Source organism: Planococcus citri, chromosome 1 (assembly GCF_950023065.1).
Source record: "Planococcus citri chromosome 1, ihPlaCitr1.1, whole genome shotgun sequence".
NCBI lineage: Eukaryota > Metazoa > Arthropoda > Insecta > Hemiptera > Pseudococcidae > Planococcus > Planococcus citri.
The window spans coordinates 84,494,452-84,517,471 of record NC_088677.1 but is presented as its reverse complement, the minus strand read 5'-3'; the positions used below and the strand labels follow the sequence as shown (position 1 = coordinate 84,517,471).

The following is a 23,020-nucleotide window of genomic DNA, read 5'->3' as shown; positions in this document are numbered from 1 at the left end:
CCCTTTATACTTATGTAGTTTATTTTTAAACTGTATTTCTACACGTTACGATTTTGATGGTTAGATGGTTGTTTGTTTTCTTTTTGCAGGTTATGGGTTTTCTTGAGTGTTTTTGAGTATGGTGGTAACTATTGGTGGTGGTGGGATCATGGGATGAGAAGTTGTCGACGACGGAAGACGAAGCAGCAGCGAAGAACTAATTGGTGAGTTGAAAATTTGAGTTATGTAAATAATTTGTTTATTTTTATGACGTCTTCTGTGATTCGTTCAATCGTGAACGATTTTTTTCATCTCTGAGTGAATCGTTCACGAATTAAATCATGTTGATTTTTATTGATGGATTTAGGAAAATCAAATATTGCCACGTCCTCATTTACTGGATTCAATTCAATTTAGTAATAACTGAGTCGTTCTTGAATGATTTAGCAATTCTGAGCAAATCGTTCGCGAACGAATTGAATGAAGTTTTTGGTGACAGGAATGACAGGATTAAAACTAAAACATAAAGTACGTAAAACTGTCGAGTTTCGTCGAGTCATCTGTAATTAATTAGATTTTTTCAGTGATTCATTCGTTCGCGAACGATTGTTCTCCTCTGAATCTGAACAAATCGTTCTCGAACGAATCATTCAGAACTGTTACTTGTTGGACTGATGAATGTTTTATCTTGTCTTTCATTTCCAAGTGATTCAGTCGTTCTTGAATGATTCATCGATTCTGAGCGAATCGTTCGCGAACGAATATAGTCCTCTTGTTTGACCAACAGATTGATATTGTCGAATTTCGTTATATCTTTCATACAGAATTTGATTTTTCAGTGATTCGTTCGTTCGCGAACGATTGTTCTCCTTTGAACAAGTCGTTCCCGAACGAATCATTTACAATTTTCACTTGTTGGACTGATGAATAGTTTAGCTTGTCTTCCGTTTCCAAAAGATTCAGTCGGTCTTGAATCATTCTTCGGTTCTGAGCGAATCGTTCGCGAACGAATACAGTCCTCTTGTTTGATGAACAGATTGAAATTGTCGAATTTCGTTTCGTTATATCTTTTATACACAATTTGATTTTTCAGTGATTCGTTCGTTCGCGAACGATTGTTCTCCTTTGAACAAGTCGTTCCGCGAACGAATCATTCACAATTTTTTTTACTGGACTGAAGAATGTTTGTTTTTGTCTCATCGTGTTTTATTTGATTTCATTTCCAAGTAATTCTGTCGTTCTCAAATGATTCATCGAGTTTGGGCGAATCATTCGCGAACAAATCTTGTCCACTTTTTTGACGAACAGATTGAAATTGTTGAGTTTTGTTATGTCTTTCATCTATGATTTGAATTTTCCGCGATTCATTCGTTCGTGAACGATTGTTCTCCGCTGAGTCTGAACAAGTCGTTCCCGAATGATTCATCAATTCTGAGCGAGTCGTTCGTGAACGAATCCAGTTCACTTTTTTGACGAAAGGATTGAAATTATCGAGTTTTAATATGTTTCTTATCCATCATCGCATCATATTTGATTTTTCAGCAATTAGTTCGTTCGTGAACAATTTTTCTTCACCGAGCGAATCATTCGCGAACGATTCATTCACGATTTTTTTACTTGTAAATTGAAATGTATGATAGTCTTTTTCGTATTGTCACGTACTATGTAATTTGATTTTCAAAATCATTCAGTCGTTCTCGAATGAATCATCGATTCCGTCGAGCAAATCGTTCGCGAACGAGTTGAGTCCAGTTCTTGACGATAAGATTAAAATCGTCGACTTTCATCGTGACATCTTTACCCAATGGCTAATTCGATCCTGAAGTGATTCATTCGTTCGCGAACGATTTATGTTCATTAAGCAAATCATTCGCGAACGAATTATTCACAATTTGTAGATTGAATAATTTTTTCATTGAATTTTTTTTTCTTGTAAGTATTGAAATAGTGTAATTTGATATCCAAGTGATGCATTCATCGCGAACGATTGTTCTCCTCTGAATCTGAACAAGTCGTTCTAGAACAAATCGTTCACAACTTTTACATTTACTTGTTAGACTGATTAGTGTTTCATTTTGTCTTTCATTTCCAAATGATTCAGTCGGTTTTGAATCATTCTTCGATTCTGAGCGAATCGTTCGCGAACGAATATAATATAGTTTACTTTTTCGACGAACGGATTGAAATTGTCGAGTTTCGTCATGTCTTTCATACGTTAATTTGATGTTTCAGTAATTCGTTCGTTCGCGAACGAGTGTTCTCCTCTGAACAAGTCGTTCTCGAGCGAATCATTTACAATTTTTTTTGTTGGACTGAAGAATGTTTCATTTTGTCTTATCATGCATTATTTGATTTTATTTCCAAGTGATTCTATCGTTCTCAAATGATTCATCGATTCTGAGAGAATCATTCGCGAACGATTCTAGCTCATTTTTCTGAAGAACGAATCGTAGAGTTTCGTCGTAGTCTTTTATACATAATTATAATCAGCGATTCGTTCGTTACTGAAAGATTTTTCTTCACTGAGCAAATCGTTCGCGAACGAATCGTTCACGATTTTCATTTGTAAATTGAAATGAATAACGTATCTTTTCGTATTGTCGTGTTCTATGTGATTTGACTTTTAAAATGATTCGGTCGTTCTCGAATGAATCATCGATTCCGAGCAAATCGTTCGCGAACGAATTCAGTCCTGTTCTTGATGGATAAGATTGAAACAGTCGATTTTTCCCACAACATCTCTACGTCCTAATGGCTAATTTTATTTTCAAGTGATTCATTCGTTCACGAACGATTCTTTTCCGCGGAGCAAATCGTTCGCGTACGAATCATTCACAATAATTTCTGGATTGAATAATGTTTTCAATTTTTTTTTTTTTTTTTTTGAAAGTATCGTCGAAATAGCGTAATTTGATTTCCGAGTGATTTAGTCGTTCTCGAATGATTTATCAAGTGAATCGTTCGCGAACGAATTAGCTCCTAGTTATATTAATCAATTAGAAATGTCAAATTTTTATAACTTACTCCTTCATGTCGTCTAATTTATCAGTGACTCATTTATTCGCAATCAAATTTTTTTGTTCGAATCGTTCGCGAACGAATCATTTTCAATTCTCATTGATAGATTTGAGTAAGACCGATTTCGCGACATTTCACTTTCCCAGTGCTTGATTTAATAGTGATTCAGTCGTTCTCGAATGATTTGTGGATTCTGAGCAAATCGTTCGCGAACGCATCTAGCTCAGTTTTTGATTATCGGATTAAAATTATTGTCAAGCTCCATGGAGTCATCTATCTATACCAACTACCAAGTTCAATTTTTCAGTAATTCATTCGTTCGCGAACGATTGTTCTCCTGTGAGCAAATCGTTCGCGAACGAATCTGGTTCAGTTTTTGAATTTGATTATCATATTGGAATATCGTCAAGTTCCATCAAACCGTCTATAGAAAATTTGATTTTTCAGTACTTAACTCATTCGTTCGCGAACGATTATTCTCTTGTGAGCAAATCGTTCGCGAACGAATCATAAAATATTTTCAATACGCACAATATAGATTGAAAAATGTTTCGTTTTGTCTCGCGTTGTATATTAGCTGATTTTATTTCTTAAGTGATTCGTTCAATCGTTCTCGAATGATTCGTTGTAAGAAATCAATTTTAGCTTCAAACATCGCAACTTCCGGATCAAAAATAATTGATTCATATTTGAAAATAAAAATCAACTTCAACTTCAAAAACAAATTCTCGGTTTGAAAATCGATCATGACCAAAAGTCGATTAGTCGAATTTTATCCCAAAAATCGATAAATCGATTAATCGAACCCCCAAAAATCGATTGATTTTTGATTTTTCATCTTTGATCTCATGTGATCGAACGATGTTTGAAATGAAAAATCAATTTTAACCTCAAAATAGACCCATCGATCAAAAATCGAGTATCATAGAAAATCGATTGATCGAACTCCAGAAATCGATTTTTTCATCGATCATGTTCGTGATAAATTTTTTCCAATGTTTTTTGTTTTCGTGTGAAAAAATTGACCAAAACTTATAATTTTTTTTAAAAATGCATGTTTTCGATTGATCGACTTTTGATCATGAGAAGTATAATAAAAAACTGCCACCAGATGTCGCCCACTTCCAGTAAACTTTCCAATTTTTAGGAAAAAAATGATAAAATTTACTCAACCACCTTGTAGGCTTGTTTCCAGTTCATATTACTCAAAATCACATTATTCGACTATAAAATTTTTATTTCTTGTTTTATAAAATAATGCGGTGTAAGTCTTAGATGTTGATACGACAACTGGGGAGTGATAAAATCTCGAAAATCGTATAACGTAGGTATAAGTTTGTTAATGGGATTTTTTCACAAATGTATCAACTTAGCTACCTGACCACCAACACACTTTCATTTGTACATAAAAATTTAATCAATTTTTGGATCCTGTCCACATCGAAAAGACTCCGAACACTGTTCCAAATTATTTAGAAATTGATAACCGAGTTTCCAAAATGAATAATAATATACCCTTTGAACCATTTAAGTATAAAAATTATATAATTCGCTGTTCCAATTCCTCATAAACTGATTCGCTTCATCATCGAATTAATTCCGCTATCACATCCTAACGCGTATTTTTTTCATCAATAGTACAAGTATAGGAAAAAAAATTAATAAATTCAGTTAAAAATAGGGCCACCAGAGTGAAAGAGCATTAGAGAGAGGCATAGCCCTAGGAGGTCTTGGAATATACACGGTTAATAGAATTGCATCATGGCAAGACTGCGCAGAAGACGAGCAGGAGGTACAGGCCGGCAAAAATAATAAAGCATTATATACCATTGTCGAAGGTAATTTGTTACTTGATACTGCTTTTTTCACTCTTTTCCAAGCAACCAGCAAGCAGCAGCTAATTTAAACATTTTTATTCGAACGAGGCAAGAACGAGGGGTGAATACTGGTAATATGTGCTCGAAAAGTAGGCTCCCCCTTTTTATGATTCATATTGAATCAATTATTCAAACACGCATCTGTTGTACGTGTGTGGGCAAGAGGCACGCGTTTATCTTGCTCTTTGTTCGCCCATCCGTCCATCCATCGTTTTCTTAATAATCTTGTTGTTTTTTATCCTATTTTACTACAACGATGCAGAGAGGACTGCGCTGTTTGCCCAAGACTTGCGACTTTGGTATTACGTGCGGTATTTTTCGATGCAACTGCAGCAGGGATACTACAAATTATGTAATACCAATACCTTATTGGAAGAGCTTTTATACAGAGGGTCAGTCTAATGGGAGTATTCTTTTCCTTTTTCTATCTATGTGTATAATATTATATATAAGCCGAGGTATCTAACAAATTTCCCTAAGTTCGAATCATTCAAATTGAGGCGAAAATGACTCTCTAAACTGACAAGAGAAACTCTCGAGGTGTCCGCCTCCGATTTGAACGGGACCGCGATTTTTGGAAAGAGCATGTTCTAAACCCCCCAAATGCAAATTTTCAGCTGCCCAAGTTCATTTGTCGATTTTTGGCGAATTTTTGAAAATCCAAAATTGACTATTTTGGTGATTTATGCTCTTTTTTTTAAAAAGTACGTACTTGATCAATAAAGATGTTCAAAATAAATCCTAAAACTAATGTTAACCACCAAAATCCGAATTTTACAATTTCCAGCCATTCTGGAGCCTCCAGCGCTATTTTTCAATTTCTCCAGAATTTTCAATTTGCTCCAGAAGGCGTGAACATGAAGTTGGGCCGCTAAAAATCGAGTTGTGTGTTATACTCGACCTGTTTAACGAATTTATCCACATTTGAGCCGATTCTGGAGCGGACACCTCAAGAGTGGTTTTTTGACCAGCTTTTTTTCAAAATAAAAATATTCAAAAATTTCCCGTTTGCGAAAAAAATTTCGAAATTTGCGCGAATCCCTGTGTTTAGTCCGCATTAAACCGCCCGAGGCCGAGTTCCGCCATTTCCAGCCATTCTGGAGCCTCCAGCGCGATTCTTCAATTTTTCCAGAAACTTCAATTTGCTCCAGAAGGTGTGAATATGAAGTTGGGCAGCTAAAAATCCAGTTGAGTGTTACACTCGACCTGTTTAACGAATTTATCCACATTTGAGCCGATTTTGAAGTGGACACCTCAAGAGTGGTTTTTTGACCAGCCTTTTTTCAAAATAAAAATATTCAAAAATCAAAAATTTCCCATTTGCGAAAAATTTTTTGAAATTTGCGCGAATCGCAGTATTTTGTCATGAACAAACCCCCTGCGGCTGAATTTCGCCATTTCCAGCCGTTCTGGAGGCTCCAGCGCGATTCTTCAATTTCTCCAGAATCTTCAAGAAGGCGTGAATATAAAGTTGGGCAGCTAAAAATCGAGTTGTATGTTATAGTCCGGCATATGACAATAGGAGTAATTGTACCCCCCGGCGATCCTCCGGGACAACTTTTTTCTTAAAGGGGACATCCTAAGGAACATTTTAAAGCAAACTTGCCGAAAAAAAAGTTGGCCTTACTTTTGCGTTTTTAACATAGGACTTGCACGAACTTTTTCAAACTTTACAAAGGTAGATCGAAAGATCATGCAAAAATTTATCACCTGTCAAAATTTCAAGTGCAAAAGTGCGTTTTTCGATTTTTGGTGAATTTTTGAAAATCGAATTTAGGCCAAAAATGAGGAAAAAAAATCAAAATTTGACCAAATTGACCAAGAAACCTGAAATTTGGGATATACCCTATTTTCGACATGCCAAATCGATTGGAAACGGTTTCAACCCGTTTTGAGCAGTTCTGGAGCCTCCAGTAGAGTTTTGAAACTCCAAATTCCCACAAAATTCCATCAAATTGGAGTTGTAAAGCTGAAATTTATTCTAAAAACTAATTTCAATACGCTACGAAGTACTGCAGGTAAATTTCAAGTCATTTTGGAGCCCCCAGCAGATTTTTGAAACTTTAAATTTTCCCAAAATTTCATAAAATGGAGATGGAAAGCTGAAATTTACTCTACACTCCAATTTTAACACACTCTGAAAACGACTCCTGGTAGATTTCAAGTCATTTTAGAGCCTCCAATGATTTTTTGAGAATTACTGGAGCCTCCAGTAGATTTTTGGAACTTGAAATTTCGCCAAAATTTCATCAAACTGAGATGGAGAGTCGCAATTCATTCTGCAAACTAACTTCAATACGCTACGAAGTAGACTGCTGGTGAATTTCAAGTCGTTTTGGAGCCTCCAGCAACTTTTTGAAAGGTTGTATGTCGTTTTTTTGGAAAATTAAAATTTCCTAAAAGTAGCTGGAAGCTTCAAAACCATTTGAAACCACCATGTAGTCTGCGAAGTAAATTTCAGCTTGCCAACTCCATTTGATAAATTAATGTTGGGGAAATTTCAAGTTTAAAAGATCTACTGGAGGCTCCAGTAATTTTCGAAAAAGTCGCTGGAGGCCCTAAAATGACTTGAACCTATCTGAAGTTGTCTTCAGAGGGTGTTAAGATTGGAGTGTAGAGTAAATTTCAGCTTTCCATTTCCATTTCATGAAATTTTGTGAAAATTTAAAGTTTCAAAAATCTGCTGGAGGCTCCAGTAATTTTCAAAAAAAGTCGCTGGAGACCCTAAAATTTCTTGAACGCACCTAAGTCGTCTTCAGAGGGTGTTAAATATGGAGTGTAGAGTAAATTTCAGCTTTCCATTTCCATTTCATGAAATTTTGTGAAAATTTATAGTTTCAAAAATCCGATGGAGGCTTCAGGAATTTTCAAAAAGTCGCTGGGGGCTCCAAAATGACTTGAAATTTACCTGCAGTACTTCGTAGCGTATTGAAATTAGTTTTTAGAATAAATTTCAGCTTTACAACTCCAATTTGATGGAATTTTGTGGGAATTTGGAGTTTCAAAACTCTGCTGGAGGCTCCAGAACTGCTCAAAACGGGTTGAAACCGTTTCCAATCGATTTGGCATGTCGAAAATAGGGTATATCCCAAATTTCAGGTTTCTTGGTCAATTTGGTAAAATTTTGATTTTTTTTCCTCATTTTTGGCCTAAATTCGATTTTCAAAAATTCACCAAAAATCGAAAAACGCACTTTTGCACTTGAAATTTTGACAGGTGATAAATTTTTGCATGATCTTTCGATCTACCTTTGTAAAGTTTGAAAAGTTCGTGCAAGTCCTATGTTAAAACGCTAAATCTGCGATTTCGGCTGACCTGTCAATCAAAATGGCCGCCATTTTGTAAGTAAGGCCAACTTTTTTTTCGGAAAGTTTGCTTTAAAATGTTCCTTAGGATGTCCCCTTTAAGAAAAAGGTTGTCCCGGAGGATCGGCGGGGGTGCAATTACTCCTATTGTCATATGCCGGACTATTATACTCGAATTGTTTAACGAATTTATTCACATTTGAGCCGATTCTGGAGCGGACACCTCAAGAGTGGGTTTTTGACCAGCTTTTTTCATAATAAAAATAGCTTATCAAAAAATTAAAGGGAGGCCCAAGAAAGGCTGGAAATGGTGAAATTAGCTCTCGTGCGGTGAATTAATGATGAAATACAACGATTCGCTCAAATTTCAAAAATATTCTCACAAACGAGAAATTTTTGATTTTTGGATAATTTTATTTTGAAAAAAATCTGGTCAAAACGCCACTCTTGAGGTGTCCGCTTCAGAGTCCACTCAAACGTTTATAAACTCGTTAAACAGATCGAGTATAATATACAACTGGATTTTTAGCTGCCGAACTACATACATATTCACGCCTTCTGGAGCAAATTGAAAATTCTGGAAAAATTGAAGAATCGCGCTGGAGGCTCCAGAATGGCTGGAAATGGCGGAACTCGGCCTCGGGGGGTTTAATGCGGACTAAACACAGAGATTCGCGCAAATTTCGATAGTTTTTCGCAAACGGGAAATTTTTGATTTTTGAATATTTTTATTTTGAAAAAAAGCTGGTCAAAAAACCACTTTTGAGGTGTCCGCTCCAGAACCGGCTCAAATGTGGATAAATTCGTCAAACAGGTCGAGCATAACACACAACTCGATTTTTAGCTGCCCAACTTCATATTCACGCCTTCTGGAGCAAATTCAAAATTCTGGAGAAATTGAAAAATAGCGCTGGAGGCTCCAGAATGGCTGGAATTGGCGAAATTTGGATTTGGTTTGTTAATATCAGTTTTAGGACTTATTTTGAACATTTTTATTGATCAAGTACGTACTTTTTAAAAAAAAGCATAAATCACCAAAATAGTCAATTTTGGATTTTCAAAAATTCGCCAGAAATCGAAAAATGAACTTGGGCAGCTGAAAATTTGGATTTGGGGGTTTTAGAACATGCTCTTTCCAAAAATCGCGGTCCCGTTCAAATCGGAGGCGGACACCTCGAGAGGTCCCCTTGTGACTATAGAACTTGATAAAATGCTGTAAGTAGGTAATTTATTCAGAAATTACGAGTATTTTAAAAAATGACAAAAATTGATGAAAGTTTTATAAAAAAAAGTCACTCTAAATTGTCAATAATCGTCCGATTCGGATTGTTTGTCGCAATCCAAAGTACTTCTCAGACGGGCTATTTCCTGTACGGATTTTTTCGCGATGTTGGCAATTTTTTCATCGGATAGATTTGATCGTCGCATCATTTGTATTAGAAACTTTTCTTCGCGTCCGAGTCTACGACCAAGTCTAAGACCGTCGTCGTAAACAGCACATAACCTTGATGCTAGCACATCCCTATTATCAATTATCCTTTGAAATACGTTTTTGTCAGTTATTGTCCAAGTGCCTGGATTCGCGTAGTTCACAGCTCGTTGGATATCCGGATCACTGGACATTAATTTCTTCAACCCATCTTTGTATTTTTGCTCTGACCATTCGAACCAGAAAAAATAACTCAGTTTCTCGACGAACGTTTCATACTTGTCTACGTGGAAGGATTTCCCTCTACTTAACTTGGGCAGTTCGATGAAGGTATACGTGGGAAGTGTTAGTTGATGTCGTTTTGTCTTGTTATTCAGAGTTAAATGAGTTGAAATGAAATCGTCATCTGGAGAAATTTCGAAATCGAGTATTCCAATAAAATGTACAGGTTTCAGTTTAGCGTAATGGTCATCAAGGTGTAATCTCTGCCGTGTGAAGTTAGGACGTTGTTCATTTATAAGTCTGGATACGTAAAATTGAGCCGTATTAAGGAAATGTTTTTCCCTCGCTACTTGAATTTCCACGATGGTTTGATCTCCTGTCGTGTTGCTATGGCATACGACATCTACTATCGTCTGTTTACCGAATATATCCGGTGTTCTGATATTACCCATTAGTTGCATAGATGAGCAAAGTTGTTGGGAATCGTTGCTGTTAGGACGGAGAGCGCTGTTGATAAACTTGAGTAATAAATTTTCATCTTGAAAGATCTTCTGGGCGACGAATTCATCTTTCGGATCCAGATATCGTCTATCGTCTAAAAAAAAATTAATTATTGGTGGATTATAATGTAAATTAATGTGAAATCAATTCGGTCCCTATACAGAAGTCTGAGTGCGAATTCAAAGGAAGGAAATTTCACTCATCAAGGCGTTCTGTTTTGAACCTTTACACCAACGAGGTTCTAAGTGAAAGAAGTCATCTATCTGGGTTAACGAAACAAGTCAGATAGCTTCTTAGAATAATATATTTTTAAAAAACATACCTACCGATAATTATTACCTGAGGTCTCAATGAATAAGCTTGTGCTTTCTTCGCCAACAAAAATACTAAATATATTTTTAGCCACATGCTGACTTCTGATCACCAACCGAAGACAAAATATTCAACATGCAACCTTTTACGGTAATGTAATACTTAGATACGAGTACGTTATTAAAATTGTAAATCATCTGTGAAGTTATTTTCATCGATAAAAAAGAACTTTTCTACTCCAAACCGTTTAGAAGGCAGTTAATTAACATCACATTCAGTCCAGTCATTTTATGCTACCTACGTACATATTTGTTTTCACGTTTCGTCCCGAATAAATAAAAAAGTATTGATATTTTTTGCAGAAGTGACCAAAAAACTTTGTTGGTGGCCAAAATTTCAAAAATTCCTGCTTTTGTTACGTTCTTTGCCAGAATTATTGTCTGCAGAGTTCTGTTTTTGCCTTACTGATTCGATTCGCTTCACTTGATAAAAGATCAATTCCTATGACAAAAGTTTCACTAAAACCAAATCAATTCGTTCACGAATCATTCACTTGAAAACTGCATAAATTCGTATCAAATATCAATTTAAAAAAAAACATGCCACATGAATTGATCTGTTTGCAAATGATTCGCCAAGAAATCATTCAATTTATTCAATCACCAATCGTCATAAATCATTCGATTCGAATCTAAACAGATCAGTTAATATACAAATGTTTCAAAAAAGTGACTCAATTCGTTCGTCAATGATTTTTATTACTTACCTATGAAGAAAAGTCGGCCTTCTCGCACATTTACGTGAGTGTTTTTTTTCTTTTCGGATGAATTCGTATTTTGAAAATTTTTTCTTCGTCCACATTTCACGTTAATCGTATCAAAAAATCGAAAGATATCATTTCTAAAATCGAGGAAATAAGGTTTGGAACGCAGTAGTCCCTATTTTTTGATCAGATTGTTGCCAATTTTTCTCAATTTTTTCGACATTGGCAATGATAACCAAAACTTATTTTCGAGGTCATGATTCAAGATTTGGTTCAGTTCAGATTCAACTTCCACAACCGAAAGATCCGATTTCCAATTCCAACCTGCCAAAAATTAGTACTCTCTCCAATTTTCGAATAATCGCTATAATTTTATATCTTCAACTCTCACATCATACTCCGTGACACGGTTTCTCAAAAAACGAAGGGTCAAGGGTCAGTTTAACATACGTACAGCCGCTGAGTACACTTCGCTATAAAAATACCCGAATACCTACACCTACATTCAAGATTTACTCAACCGAGGGTAATTTCTTGGTGGGTAAATACCCTTATACCTACCTGCCGCACTATATAAAGTCTAAAAGTATAGAGAGAAAAAAAAAGTTCACAATAGGCGTGATTGTTGGCGAAGTATATTAATTTCATTTGCTTAGTTTCGACCGACCTCGGCTCCTACCCTTTATATTTTTGAAAAATGATCCGAAATAAAGGGTCGAGATAATCCCCAAAGGAGCAGCACGACTAAAATAAAAATTATAAAGAAAGTAATTTTCGTACAGGTACGGTGGCCGCACCCCTTCACCAGACGTAATTTCTCTTTCTTTTTCCGCTTTTTTTTTTTTTTTTAATTTTATTTATTTTGGTCTCGGATTTACTTTTCGAACGAGTTTTTATTTGCACGATGTTGGTTGGTATTCGCCAGAGTTTTTAATAAAAACCGATTTTTTTTTTTACTTTTTTTGTTATGAAAGTCAAACATATGGTCGATTGTTTAACAGAGTTTTGAGCAATTAGTATGGCGATCCGGATACGAAAATTGGAAAATGATTCGATACAATATAAGGTGATATATTGCTTTGTGATGATTGATGAACTTCGAGATATACGTTAAATTTAAATAGGTACTCGTAATCTTTCTCACGCGAAACAAATTAAATTTCGAAATTTTGAACTTTGCTGGTGGCGATAAGCAGATTTAAGAATTCCGAGCAATGTTCAGGAAAGCTAAAATTTGGGATATGCCCTATTTTCGACATGTTTTCGAGCAGTTTTGGAGCCTCCAGTACATTTTTAAAAATCGAAATTCCCACAAAATTTCATCAAATGGAGTTGGAAAGCCGAAATTTATTCTGCAAACTAACTTCAGTACGCTACGAAATCAATTTCAGGTAGATTTTAAGTCGTTTTGGAGCTTCCAGCAACTTTTTGAAAATTACTGGGGCCTCCAGTAGATTTTTGAAACTTGTAATTTCCCCAAAATTTCATCAAACGGAGATGGAAAGACGAAATTTACCCTGCACTCCAATTTTAACAGCCTCTGAAGGACTTCAGGTGGGGTCGAGTCATTTTGGAGCCTCCAGCGACTTCTTGAAAATTATTGGAGTCTCCACCAGATTTTTGAAACTTGAAATTTCCACAATATTTTATCAAAATGGAGTTAGCAAACTGAAATTTACTTCGCAAACTACTTTCAATATCATATGAAGTCGACTGTATTATAGTGGTTTCAAAATGATTTTGAAGCTTCCAGCTACTTTATGGATACTTCAATATTCCAAAAAATACCATACAACCTTTCAAAATGTCGCTGGAGGCTCCAAAACGACTTGACCATTTCCATTTGATGAAATTTTAGGAAATTTCAATTTTCAAAAATCTACTGGAGGCTCCAGTAATTTTCAAAAAGTCGCTGGAGGCTCCCAAACGACTTGAAATCTACTTGCAGTTGACTTCGTGGTGTATTGAAATTACGAAATTAGTTTGCAAAATGAATTTTGGCTTTCCAACTCCATTTGATGAAATTTTGTGGGAATTTCGAGTTTTAAAAATCTGCTGGAGGCTTCAGAACTGCTCAAAATGGTTTGAAACAGTTTTCATTCGATTTGACATGTCGAAAATAAGGGTTATCCCAAATTTCAGCTTTCTTGGTCAATTTGGTAAAATTTGGATATTTCCCTCATTTTTGGTCTAAATTAATTGATTTTCAAAAATCCACCAAAACTCAAAAAAGACACTTTAGCACTTGAAATTTTGACAGGTGAGAATGTTTTGCCTGATCTTCCGATCTACCTTCATACGTTTTAAAAAATTTTGTGCAAAGTCCTACGTTGGAACGCAAAATTTATAATTTTGGCTTACCTGTCAATCGAAATGGCCGCCATTTTGTAAGTAGGGCCACTTTTTTATGAGGACAGGGTTAGAAATGTTCCTTAATAAAACTCTCCCTTTAAGAAAAAAGTTATCCCGGAAGATCGACCGGGGGGGGGGTGGGGAGGTGAAATAGATCCTTATGTAGGCTCACTGACTTACAAACCATAAAAAAATTGACCAACTTGATCCAAATTTTGCTTGACAGTGAAAGGAAAAAACTTTTCACCAAAATTGACCCAATTTTTTAGCATTTTTGATGGTTCTTTACTCATACTAAATACCTACTTATTCTGAAGAAAAAAAATATACGTTGTGTAGGTATCTTATCCATAATTGCACATTTTTTTTCGGGTCAGAATTTTTCTATTTTTGAAGAGAACTAGAAAAAATGAATTGAAAAAGGAATCGAGATACAATTTACGGAGATTCATTTCAAAACTGGAAAAAGCAGCACTTTTTAGACAAATTCTGACAAACGTTAGGACTTTTTGACAATTTTTGCAAAATCTGTACTTTTTCAGACTATTTCGGCTAACAACAATATTTTATTGGACATTTCAACACAAAACAGAATTTTTTGGACAACTTGTCAAAAAAAGGTCTTTACCTACGATATTTTGTCAAAAAAGTACAACTCGCTGACAATTTTGATAAAAAGCAGGGGTTTTGAAAATTTTGGCTGTGATTGTATTACCCAAACCTGGCAAACCTAAAAACGAAACTGCATCCTATAGACCAATCAGCGTACTCAGCTCATTACCTAGAATTCTTGAAAAAATTATCAAAAGAAGACTTGATACAATAATTGAACAAAACAAAATCATTCAAATGGACCAGTTCGGATTTAAAGCAAAATATAGTGCAACATACCTTCTTCACAGAGCATGCAGAATTATCAATGATGGCTTTGAAGAGAAAATGTACACATCAGCTGCCTTTCTTGATGTAGAAAAAGCATTTGATTCCATTTGGCATCTGGGCCTTCTTTGCAAACCGTCCAACCTCAACATTCCACATTATATTATAAAAATCAATTCATTTTTGGTGAATCATTCGCGAACAATTGAATAATTTTTGGTGAATCGTTCGCCAACGAATTGAATCATTTTGGTGAATCATTCGCGAACGAATAGATTCATATAAATGGCTCATTTGCGAACGAATCGATTCATTTGATCAAGTTTTGGTGAATCGTTCATCGCGAATGAATTCGATTCATACAAGTGGCTCCTTTGCGAACAAGTCCATTCATTTGATTAAGTTTTGGCGAATCATTCCCGAACGAATTGAATAATTTTTGGTGAATCTTTCGCGAATGGAATAATTCATTATTCGCGAACGAATTGATTCGTATAAGTGACTCGTTCGTGAACGAATCGATTCATTCAATTGTTTTTTGGTGAATCAATCGCGAACAAATTGAACAATTTTTGGTAAATCGTTCGCGAACGAATTGATTCATATAAATGGCTCATTTGCGAACGAATCGATTCATTTGATTAAGTTTTGGTGAATCGTTCACGAACAAATTGAATAATTTTTGGTGAATCGTTCGCGAACGAATTGAATCATTTTTGGTGAATCATTTGCGAACGAATCGACTCATTTGATTGAGTTTTGGTGAATCATTCGCGAACAAATTGAACAATTTTTGATGAATCGTTCGCGAACGAATTGAATAATTTTTGGTGAATTGTCCGCGAACGAATTGAATAATTTTTGGTGAATCATTCGCGAATGAATTGATTTATATAAATGGCTCATTTGCGAACAAATCGATTCATTTGATTAAGTTTTGGTGAATCGTTTACGAACAAGTTGAATAATTTTCAGTGAATCGTTCGCGAACGAATTGAATCATTTTTGGTGAATCATTCGCGAACCAATTGATTCATATAAGTGGCTCATTTGCGAACGAATCGATTCATTTGATTAAGTTTTGGTGAATTGTTCACGAACAAATTGAATAATTTTTGGTGAATCGTTCGCGAACGAATTGAATCATTTTTGGTGAATCATTCGCGAATGAATTGATTTATATAAATGGCTCATTTGCGAACGAATCGATTTATTTGATTAAGTTTTGGTGAATCGTTTACGAATAAGTTGAATAATTTTCCGTGAATCGTTCGCGAACGAATTGAATCATTTTTGGTGAATCGTTCGCGATCGAATCGATTCATTTGATTAAGTTTTGGTGAATCGTTCACAAACAAATTGAATAATTTTTGGTAAATCGTTCGCGAACGAATTGAATAATTTTTGGTGAATTGTCCGCGAACGAATTGAATAATTTTTGGTGAATCATTCGCGAACGAATTGATTCATATAAGTGGCTCATTTGCGAACGAATCGATTTATTAGATTAAGTTTTGGTGAATCGTTCACGAACAAATTGAATAATTTGTGGTGAATCATTCACGAACGAATTGAATAAGTTTTGGCGAATCATTCGCGAATGAATTGATTCATATAAATGGCTCCCTTGCGAACGAATCGATTCATTTGATCAAGTTTTGTCGAATCATTCCCGAACGAATTGAATAATTTTGGTGAATCATTCGCGAATAGAATAATTAATTGTTCGCGAACGAATTGGTTAATTGTGATGGTTTTTGGTGAATCATTCGCGAATGAATTGATTAACAAATAAAGCAATTATTAAATTCGTTAGCGAATCATTCTTTAAGATAAAAAACTTTTAGAAATGAAATGTATAAAAAATATTTCATGATTCGTTCGCGAACGATTTGTTTAGAAGAAAGCAATCGTTCGCGAACGAATGAATCCCTGAAAAATCAAACTAGGTATTTATAAATGGTGAGGCAAAACTTGACAATTTCAATCCTATATTCAAAACCCGGCCTCAATTCGTTCACGCGAATGATTTGCTCATAGTGGACAAATCATTCGAGAACACAGAATCTCTATTAAATCAATCCATCAACGAGAATTGAAAATAATTCGTTCACGAATGATTTGATCAGAGGTGAAAAGTCGACCGCGAATAAATGAAACACCACAATCAATCATATTATATAAAATATTGCCTTTGAAACTTGGCATTACAGAAATCTACGAAAAATGAGGGTTGATTCGTTCGCGAACGATTCGCTCAGAAAGGACGAATCATTTGAAAATGACTGAGTTACTTGAAAATAAAATCAGATACTTGATGCATGACATACAAACTGAGATAAGACAAAACGAAACGTGTTTCAATTCATCAATGAAAATTGTGAATGATTCGTTCGCGAACGATTTGCTCACAGTATAATAATCGTTCGCGAACGAATGAATCGCTGCAAAATCGAACTTGGCAATATTTTAATCTCATAATGAAGAACTGGATTAGATTCGTTCGCGAACGATTTGCTCGTAGCAGGATAATCGTTCGCGAACGAATGAATCGCCGAAAAATTGAACTTGGTATACTTAGATGGCTCGATAAAACTTGAAAATATTTTGATCCGATAATCAACAACTGAACTGGATTCGTTCGCGAACGATGTGCTTGGAATCAATGATTCATTCGAGAACGACTGAATCATTTTGAAAAAAAAATTGGAAATTATGTGTATACTTATAAAAAAAAATTCAATGAAAAAATTATTCAATCTAGAAATTGTGAATATGTAATTCGTATACGCGAATGATTTGCTCAGTGAAGAATAATCGTTCGCGAACGTATGAATCACTTAAAAATCAAATTAGTTATTAGGTAAAGATGTCATGATGAAAGTCGACGGTTTTAGTAGGGCCAACTTATTCTTGGCAAGTTTGATTTAAAATGTTCCTTAGGATGTCCCCTTTAAGAAAAAACTTGTCCCAGTAGATCGGGTGGGGGGGGGTGCAATTACTCCTGTTGTCATATGCCGGACTCACGAAGGTCTCTATACTGAATTCGGTCAAAATCGTGCGACATTTTTTTTCGTAATCGACCCTTTAAACGCACGCAAATCGATTATGAAACAAAAATGACCGCTACAGTCTTACTGCAGCATTCGGTCGAAATCCGAATATGCGATTAAAAAATAATATACATTATGGAAACCGGTGTAGGTGTAGACTGTGTAGGTAGGGTGAGGCGTTTTTGTCGAACCACAGAGCAGAGATACTCGTAAGTTCGCCATATCTCGTTTTTGCCCGGTTCCTGTGCCGGTAGTTGCCGTTGCGAAGCCCGAATAAGCAATTTTCTCGACTCGTGATTGGTATTTCCTCTAGGGAATGGAAAACTCCATCTACAAATGAACAGCCGTGACAAGAGCAATAATTCGTCCTCGGCGAAACGACGAGACCGTGTTTCAGTGTGAACTTGTGCGTGAGTATTTTTCGTAAATTGTGTACGTGTATTTATGACGAAGTGTCTAGTCCGACATCGAAACGTCGAGCAGGAGGAGGCGAAGACTGCCAAGATTCGCGCATCGCGCGTTAATCGAAAGAAATCTGATTAATCGAGACTGCGACTCTTCGAGTTTCGCAGGCTTCTTTTAACCCTATACAAAGTATTTTCGCAACCTTTGCCACGCCATATCATGTGTGATACGATATAGGATTCATTTTATCCGACATCGACACGACGATGGAAAAAAAATCCGCATCGATATACGAGTAGTTGTTTCCACTTTTACTACAAATAATAAAAAATTAACGTGCGCGGAGTCGTTCGACGTTCGCCACAAAACAGCTCGCTGCATAAAAAAAAACCAACTCGACCAAGAAAATGAATGACCACTGGCCCCCGAAGGAATACTCTGTCAGGTTTTGTTTTTCTTCCTTACGCTCTGTGACAAAAATTGAAATTTGTTATTTGAATATTTCGAGAAGTTTTTATTTTTTATTATTATTATTTCGAGTTTTTTTTTTTCACCATATGTGTTTCGTGCTCGTACAACCCGTTTCGATACCGAAGGGAATAGTAAAAAAATAAAAATACAAACATGTCGCTGTGATGGTCATTTTGGGCTTCAAAATTGGCAACAGAAAAAAAAACTTTTCACTATGACAAAAAGCAAATTTAAAATTTTTCCGAGCTACCCTCGTACATATGTATGTATGTAGTACGAGGACTAGGACGACAGAATTCATCGTATGAAAAACTTTTTCTCCAATTTTCTCTTTTCTTTCTTTCTTTCGTTCGTCGTTGGTTCGTTTGAATTTCAAATGTTTCCTGGTGGTCAAATGTTTACATATGGACGGATACTATTGTATATTTTTTCATACCAATCATCGAATACAGAAATATTTCTAGCGTATATTTTTTGTTCGCTCGGTACATTAGGTATGCGTCTCTCTGCCAAATTCAAATAAACGAGGGTATTCTTTGCTCGAGTTGTAAAAAGCGACTTCATTAGAGTGTAACTGTGTAAGGTTGGTTGGGTGTACGAGTACGAGGAATAATACCTACCAGCTGAATCTGGGAGTTTTTTTTAGTAAAATCAACGTGTTCACTGGTGCTGTATTTGTGTGGAGAAAATGAGATGTCGTGGTTTTGGATAGGTTTTGGAGAGGTGGAAGGAAGGAAGGAAGGGTGGGAGGGGAAATTCGTAAAAACGTGATTTTTGAGCTTTTGAAAAAAACTGAGTTCGGCAATTTTTTGTCAAAAAGCGACCATTTTGCCAAAAAAGGGACAATTTTTGGCAAGAACTGAAACTCATGAGACTTTTTGGCTATTTTGGCATTTTTTTGGTAAAAAAGAGAGATCGGTGAAAAAATGGAGACCTTTTTAGAGTCATGATCACCATCTTGTTGAAGCAGCCATTAGAGTCAACAACATAGGAAAGACAACTGAATGTACACAGATGCAGCTCAACATCAACTCACTAAACGATTCAGTAACAAACTAGCTGTACAAAAGAAGAATGGAAATCATTGAAAAAGACTTACCAATAGAAGAGGATGTAGAAGAGGAGTGGGTATGCCTGAAACCTATTGTATTGTGCAGAGAGCAGCAGAGGAGGCACTAGGAAAAAGATCAAGTAGACAAAACCACAAAAAGCTGAAAATCTGGAACGATGAACTATCAAGAGAAGTGAAGAAGAAACAAGACCTTTTCTGGAAGTGGATGAGTTCAAAGAATGAACAAGACAAAGGAAGCTACAAAGAACAGTGCCGCAAGACAAAAAAGATGATAAGAGAAACACGACAGGAACAATACGAAAGGTTTGTGGCAAACATGGAGAGGGACACATACAAACTGAAACCAAAAGTGCACAAAATAATTAAAAGAATATCGGAAGATGAGGTACACAGAGCCAACATTGCCCTACCAGACTGTGAAAAACTGGTCAAATACTATGCGAACCTATGGACTGGAGTGATCCCGACAATAAAGTGGTAAACCATGAGGAGAACAAGTATGAGCCATTCTCTTGGGAAGAGCTAGATGGAGCCTTGAAAAGCTCCAGAAATGGAAAAGCCCCAGGCAGTGATAAATTACCAACAGATTTATTCAAGAACGCCACAATAACCATTAAGAAGAGACTGCTAGCTTTCTACAATAAAATACTATCAGGTGCGACCATACCAGAAGACTTCCCCACTGCAATTATAATACCCATCTTCAAAAAAGGAGACCAAATGACCTAGGAAACTACCGTGAAATTAGCCTACTAAATGCTTCTTACAAAATACTTGCAAAGATGCTAGCGAGAAGAATCGAGAGCCATGCGGAGCCAATAATATTGAAATGCCAAAATGGATTTCAAAAGGGAAGAGCAATGAGCATGCATAGATGGAGTATATGCAACAAAGCTGCTGATGGAGAAGATATGAGAATATAACCTAGAGACCCATATGTGCTTTGTTGATCTGGAGAAGGCATGTGATCAAGTATGAAGGAAGAAGTTGTTTGAAATCCTGAGGAAAATTGAAGTGAATGAACAAATAGTACACCTAATTGAAGAAATATACACAAAGAATGTAATAAGAGTAAGATCTGGAAACATGTCGGAAGCAAAGGAGATAGGAAGAGGAGTAAGACAGGGATGCCCAATGTCATCTAGTCTGTTCAACATCTACCTACTTTGATGACATGATTAAAGAATGGCTGAAAACCAAGCCAAAAGGGCTAGACATCAACGACACCCATGTCAATACACTGCCGTTTGCTGATGATCAGGTGGTCTTTGCTGACAAAGAAGATGACTTGCAGAGAGCAATGTACAACCTTCAGGAAGTAGCTGATAAGTACTGAATGAAAATCTTGTCCTCAAAAACAAAGGTGATGGCCTTCGAGGGGAAAGAGCCAATACGCAGTAAAATCGTTGTAAATGGACTGCCAGTGGAACAAGTTAAAAGCTTTAAATATCTCGGATGCGAGCTGTCATATAAAGGAGAAGTTGACGCACAACTTAAGATCAGTAAATTCCTGAGAGTAAGCGGAGCTATAAACCGAGCCATACCTCCAAGAAAAGTCAGAGCCAAAACTCGAATAAGAATCTATAATACGCTGGCAAGACCAATGCTGCTGTATGGGAGTGAAACATGGACAATGAGAAAGGATATAAAAAGCAGAGTAACCGCAGTGGAAATGAGATTCATGCGAGCCACAGCAGGATATACTAGATGAGATAGGAAAAGGAATGAAGATATCCTGAAGGAGCTAGGAGCAGAGCCAATCATTAAACGAGTGAAAGATTACAGAAAGAAATGACGAAAACACGTTGACAGAATGCATGATGAACAGTACCCCCGAAAAGTCAAAGAGAACATTCCAACTGGCAGGAGGAGTAGAGGAAGACCGAAGAAAAGACTTGATGATACATCGGCAAGGAATTCATCTACATTTTCCCAGACGGGCTGAACAGCTCACCGGGTCAAAGCTCAATGATGATGCCAAAAAAACGACAGTTTTTAGTCATTTCTATCTAAAAGCGAGGTTTTTTGAGATTTTGTCAAAGAAGGGAAATTTTTAGTAATTTTTGGGCGGAATTGAAACTTTTTAGCAATTTTTGGCAAATGGCTGAGACTGTTTGGCATTTTTTTTTTTCGCAAAAAAGAGAGATTTTTGAGCAACTTTTTTGGAGTAAATTGAGACATTTTGAAATCTTGCCAAGAATGCGACAATTTATCGTGATGTTTAGCAAAAATACCTAACTGATTTTTTTTTTTTAGCAATTATTTTTACATTTTTTGGGGAAAAAACGAGAATACTGAAGTTTATTTTTGGATTTTTTGGTAAATTGTTAAAAATCAAGAACCAAATTCCAAAAAAGTACATATTACTGCGTTTCAACCCTCCTATATCGAAAACTACCAGTTTTGAGCTGTTCTGAAGCCTTCAACGAGTTTTCAATTTTCTTCGGAAATTTCAATTTGCTCTGGAAAGATTCAAAGAAGAACATTAGCACCTGAAATTTTGGTTATGGGGATTTTTAATGGACAATTTTACCAAGCCCGCTTTTACTGTATTTTACGTATTTAGTTGTGATCCAGTCGTTCCCGAATTATTTGTCAATTTTATTCCGAGCAAATCGTTCGTGAACGAATTGCATCTAGTAGTTTATGTAATTTATTTGTAAGCACTGTATTTCTACATTGTTATGATTTGATGGTTATTGTCGTTCTTTTTGCAGGTTATGTGAACATAATGGGATGAAAATTTGTCGACGGAGAACGAATCAGCGAAGAACCAATGGGTGAGTTGTAAATTTGGATAATCTTGTGCATATGTACCTAGAGTTCTTTGTTAACAGTTTATTTAGGTATCTATGACATCATCTGCGATTCATTCAATCGCGACCAATTTTTAAATCCCTGAGTAAATCATTCGCGAACTAATAATCTCGATTCTCATTGATGGATTTGGGAAAGTCAAGTTTTACCGCCTTCTTTTTCACTGGATTTAATTTGAGATCGAGTCAGTAGTTCAGGAACGATTTCTCGATTCTGAGCGAATCGTTCGTGAAATATTGATTACAGTTTTTGATGACAGGAATGACAGGGATTAAAAGTGAAACTTGAAGTAGTAAAATTGTTGAGTTTCGTTATGGTATCTGTAGCTAATTCGATTTTTTCAACGATTCGTTCGTTCGTGAACGATTTTTCTCCTCTGAACAAGTCGTTCTCGAACGAATTATTCACAATTTTTACTTTTTAGACTGAAGAAAGCTTCGTTTCGTGTTTCATTTTCTAGTGATTTAGTCGTTCTCGAATGATTCATAGATTCTGAGCGAATCGTTCGCGAACGAATATAGTCCATTTTTGACGATGGGATTGAAATTATCGAGTTTTGTTATGT

General features: G+C 35.9%; 1 protein-coding gene across 1 annotated transcript; it reads right to left on the bottom strand.

The window, feature by feature from the left end:
• Positions 1 to 9,390: 9,390 nt before the first annotated feature.
• On the bottom strand, positions 9,391 to 10,876 carry LOC135839009 (uncharacterized). Its single transcript, XM_065354849.1, has 2 exons — positions 10,658 to 10,876; positions 9,391 to 10,425 (listed from the first exon to the last, which is right to left on the bottom strand). The coding sequence occupies exons 1-2, from the start codon at positions 10,737 to 10,739 to the stop codon at positions 9,485 to 9,487; spliced, it is 1,023 nt and encodes a 340-aa protein (XP_065210921.1). The 5' UTR covers positions 10,740 to 10,876; the 3' UTR covers positions 9,391 to 9,484.
• Between the last annotated feature and the right edge of the window lie 12,144 nt (positions 10,877 to 23,020).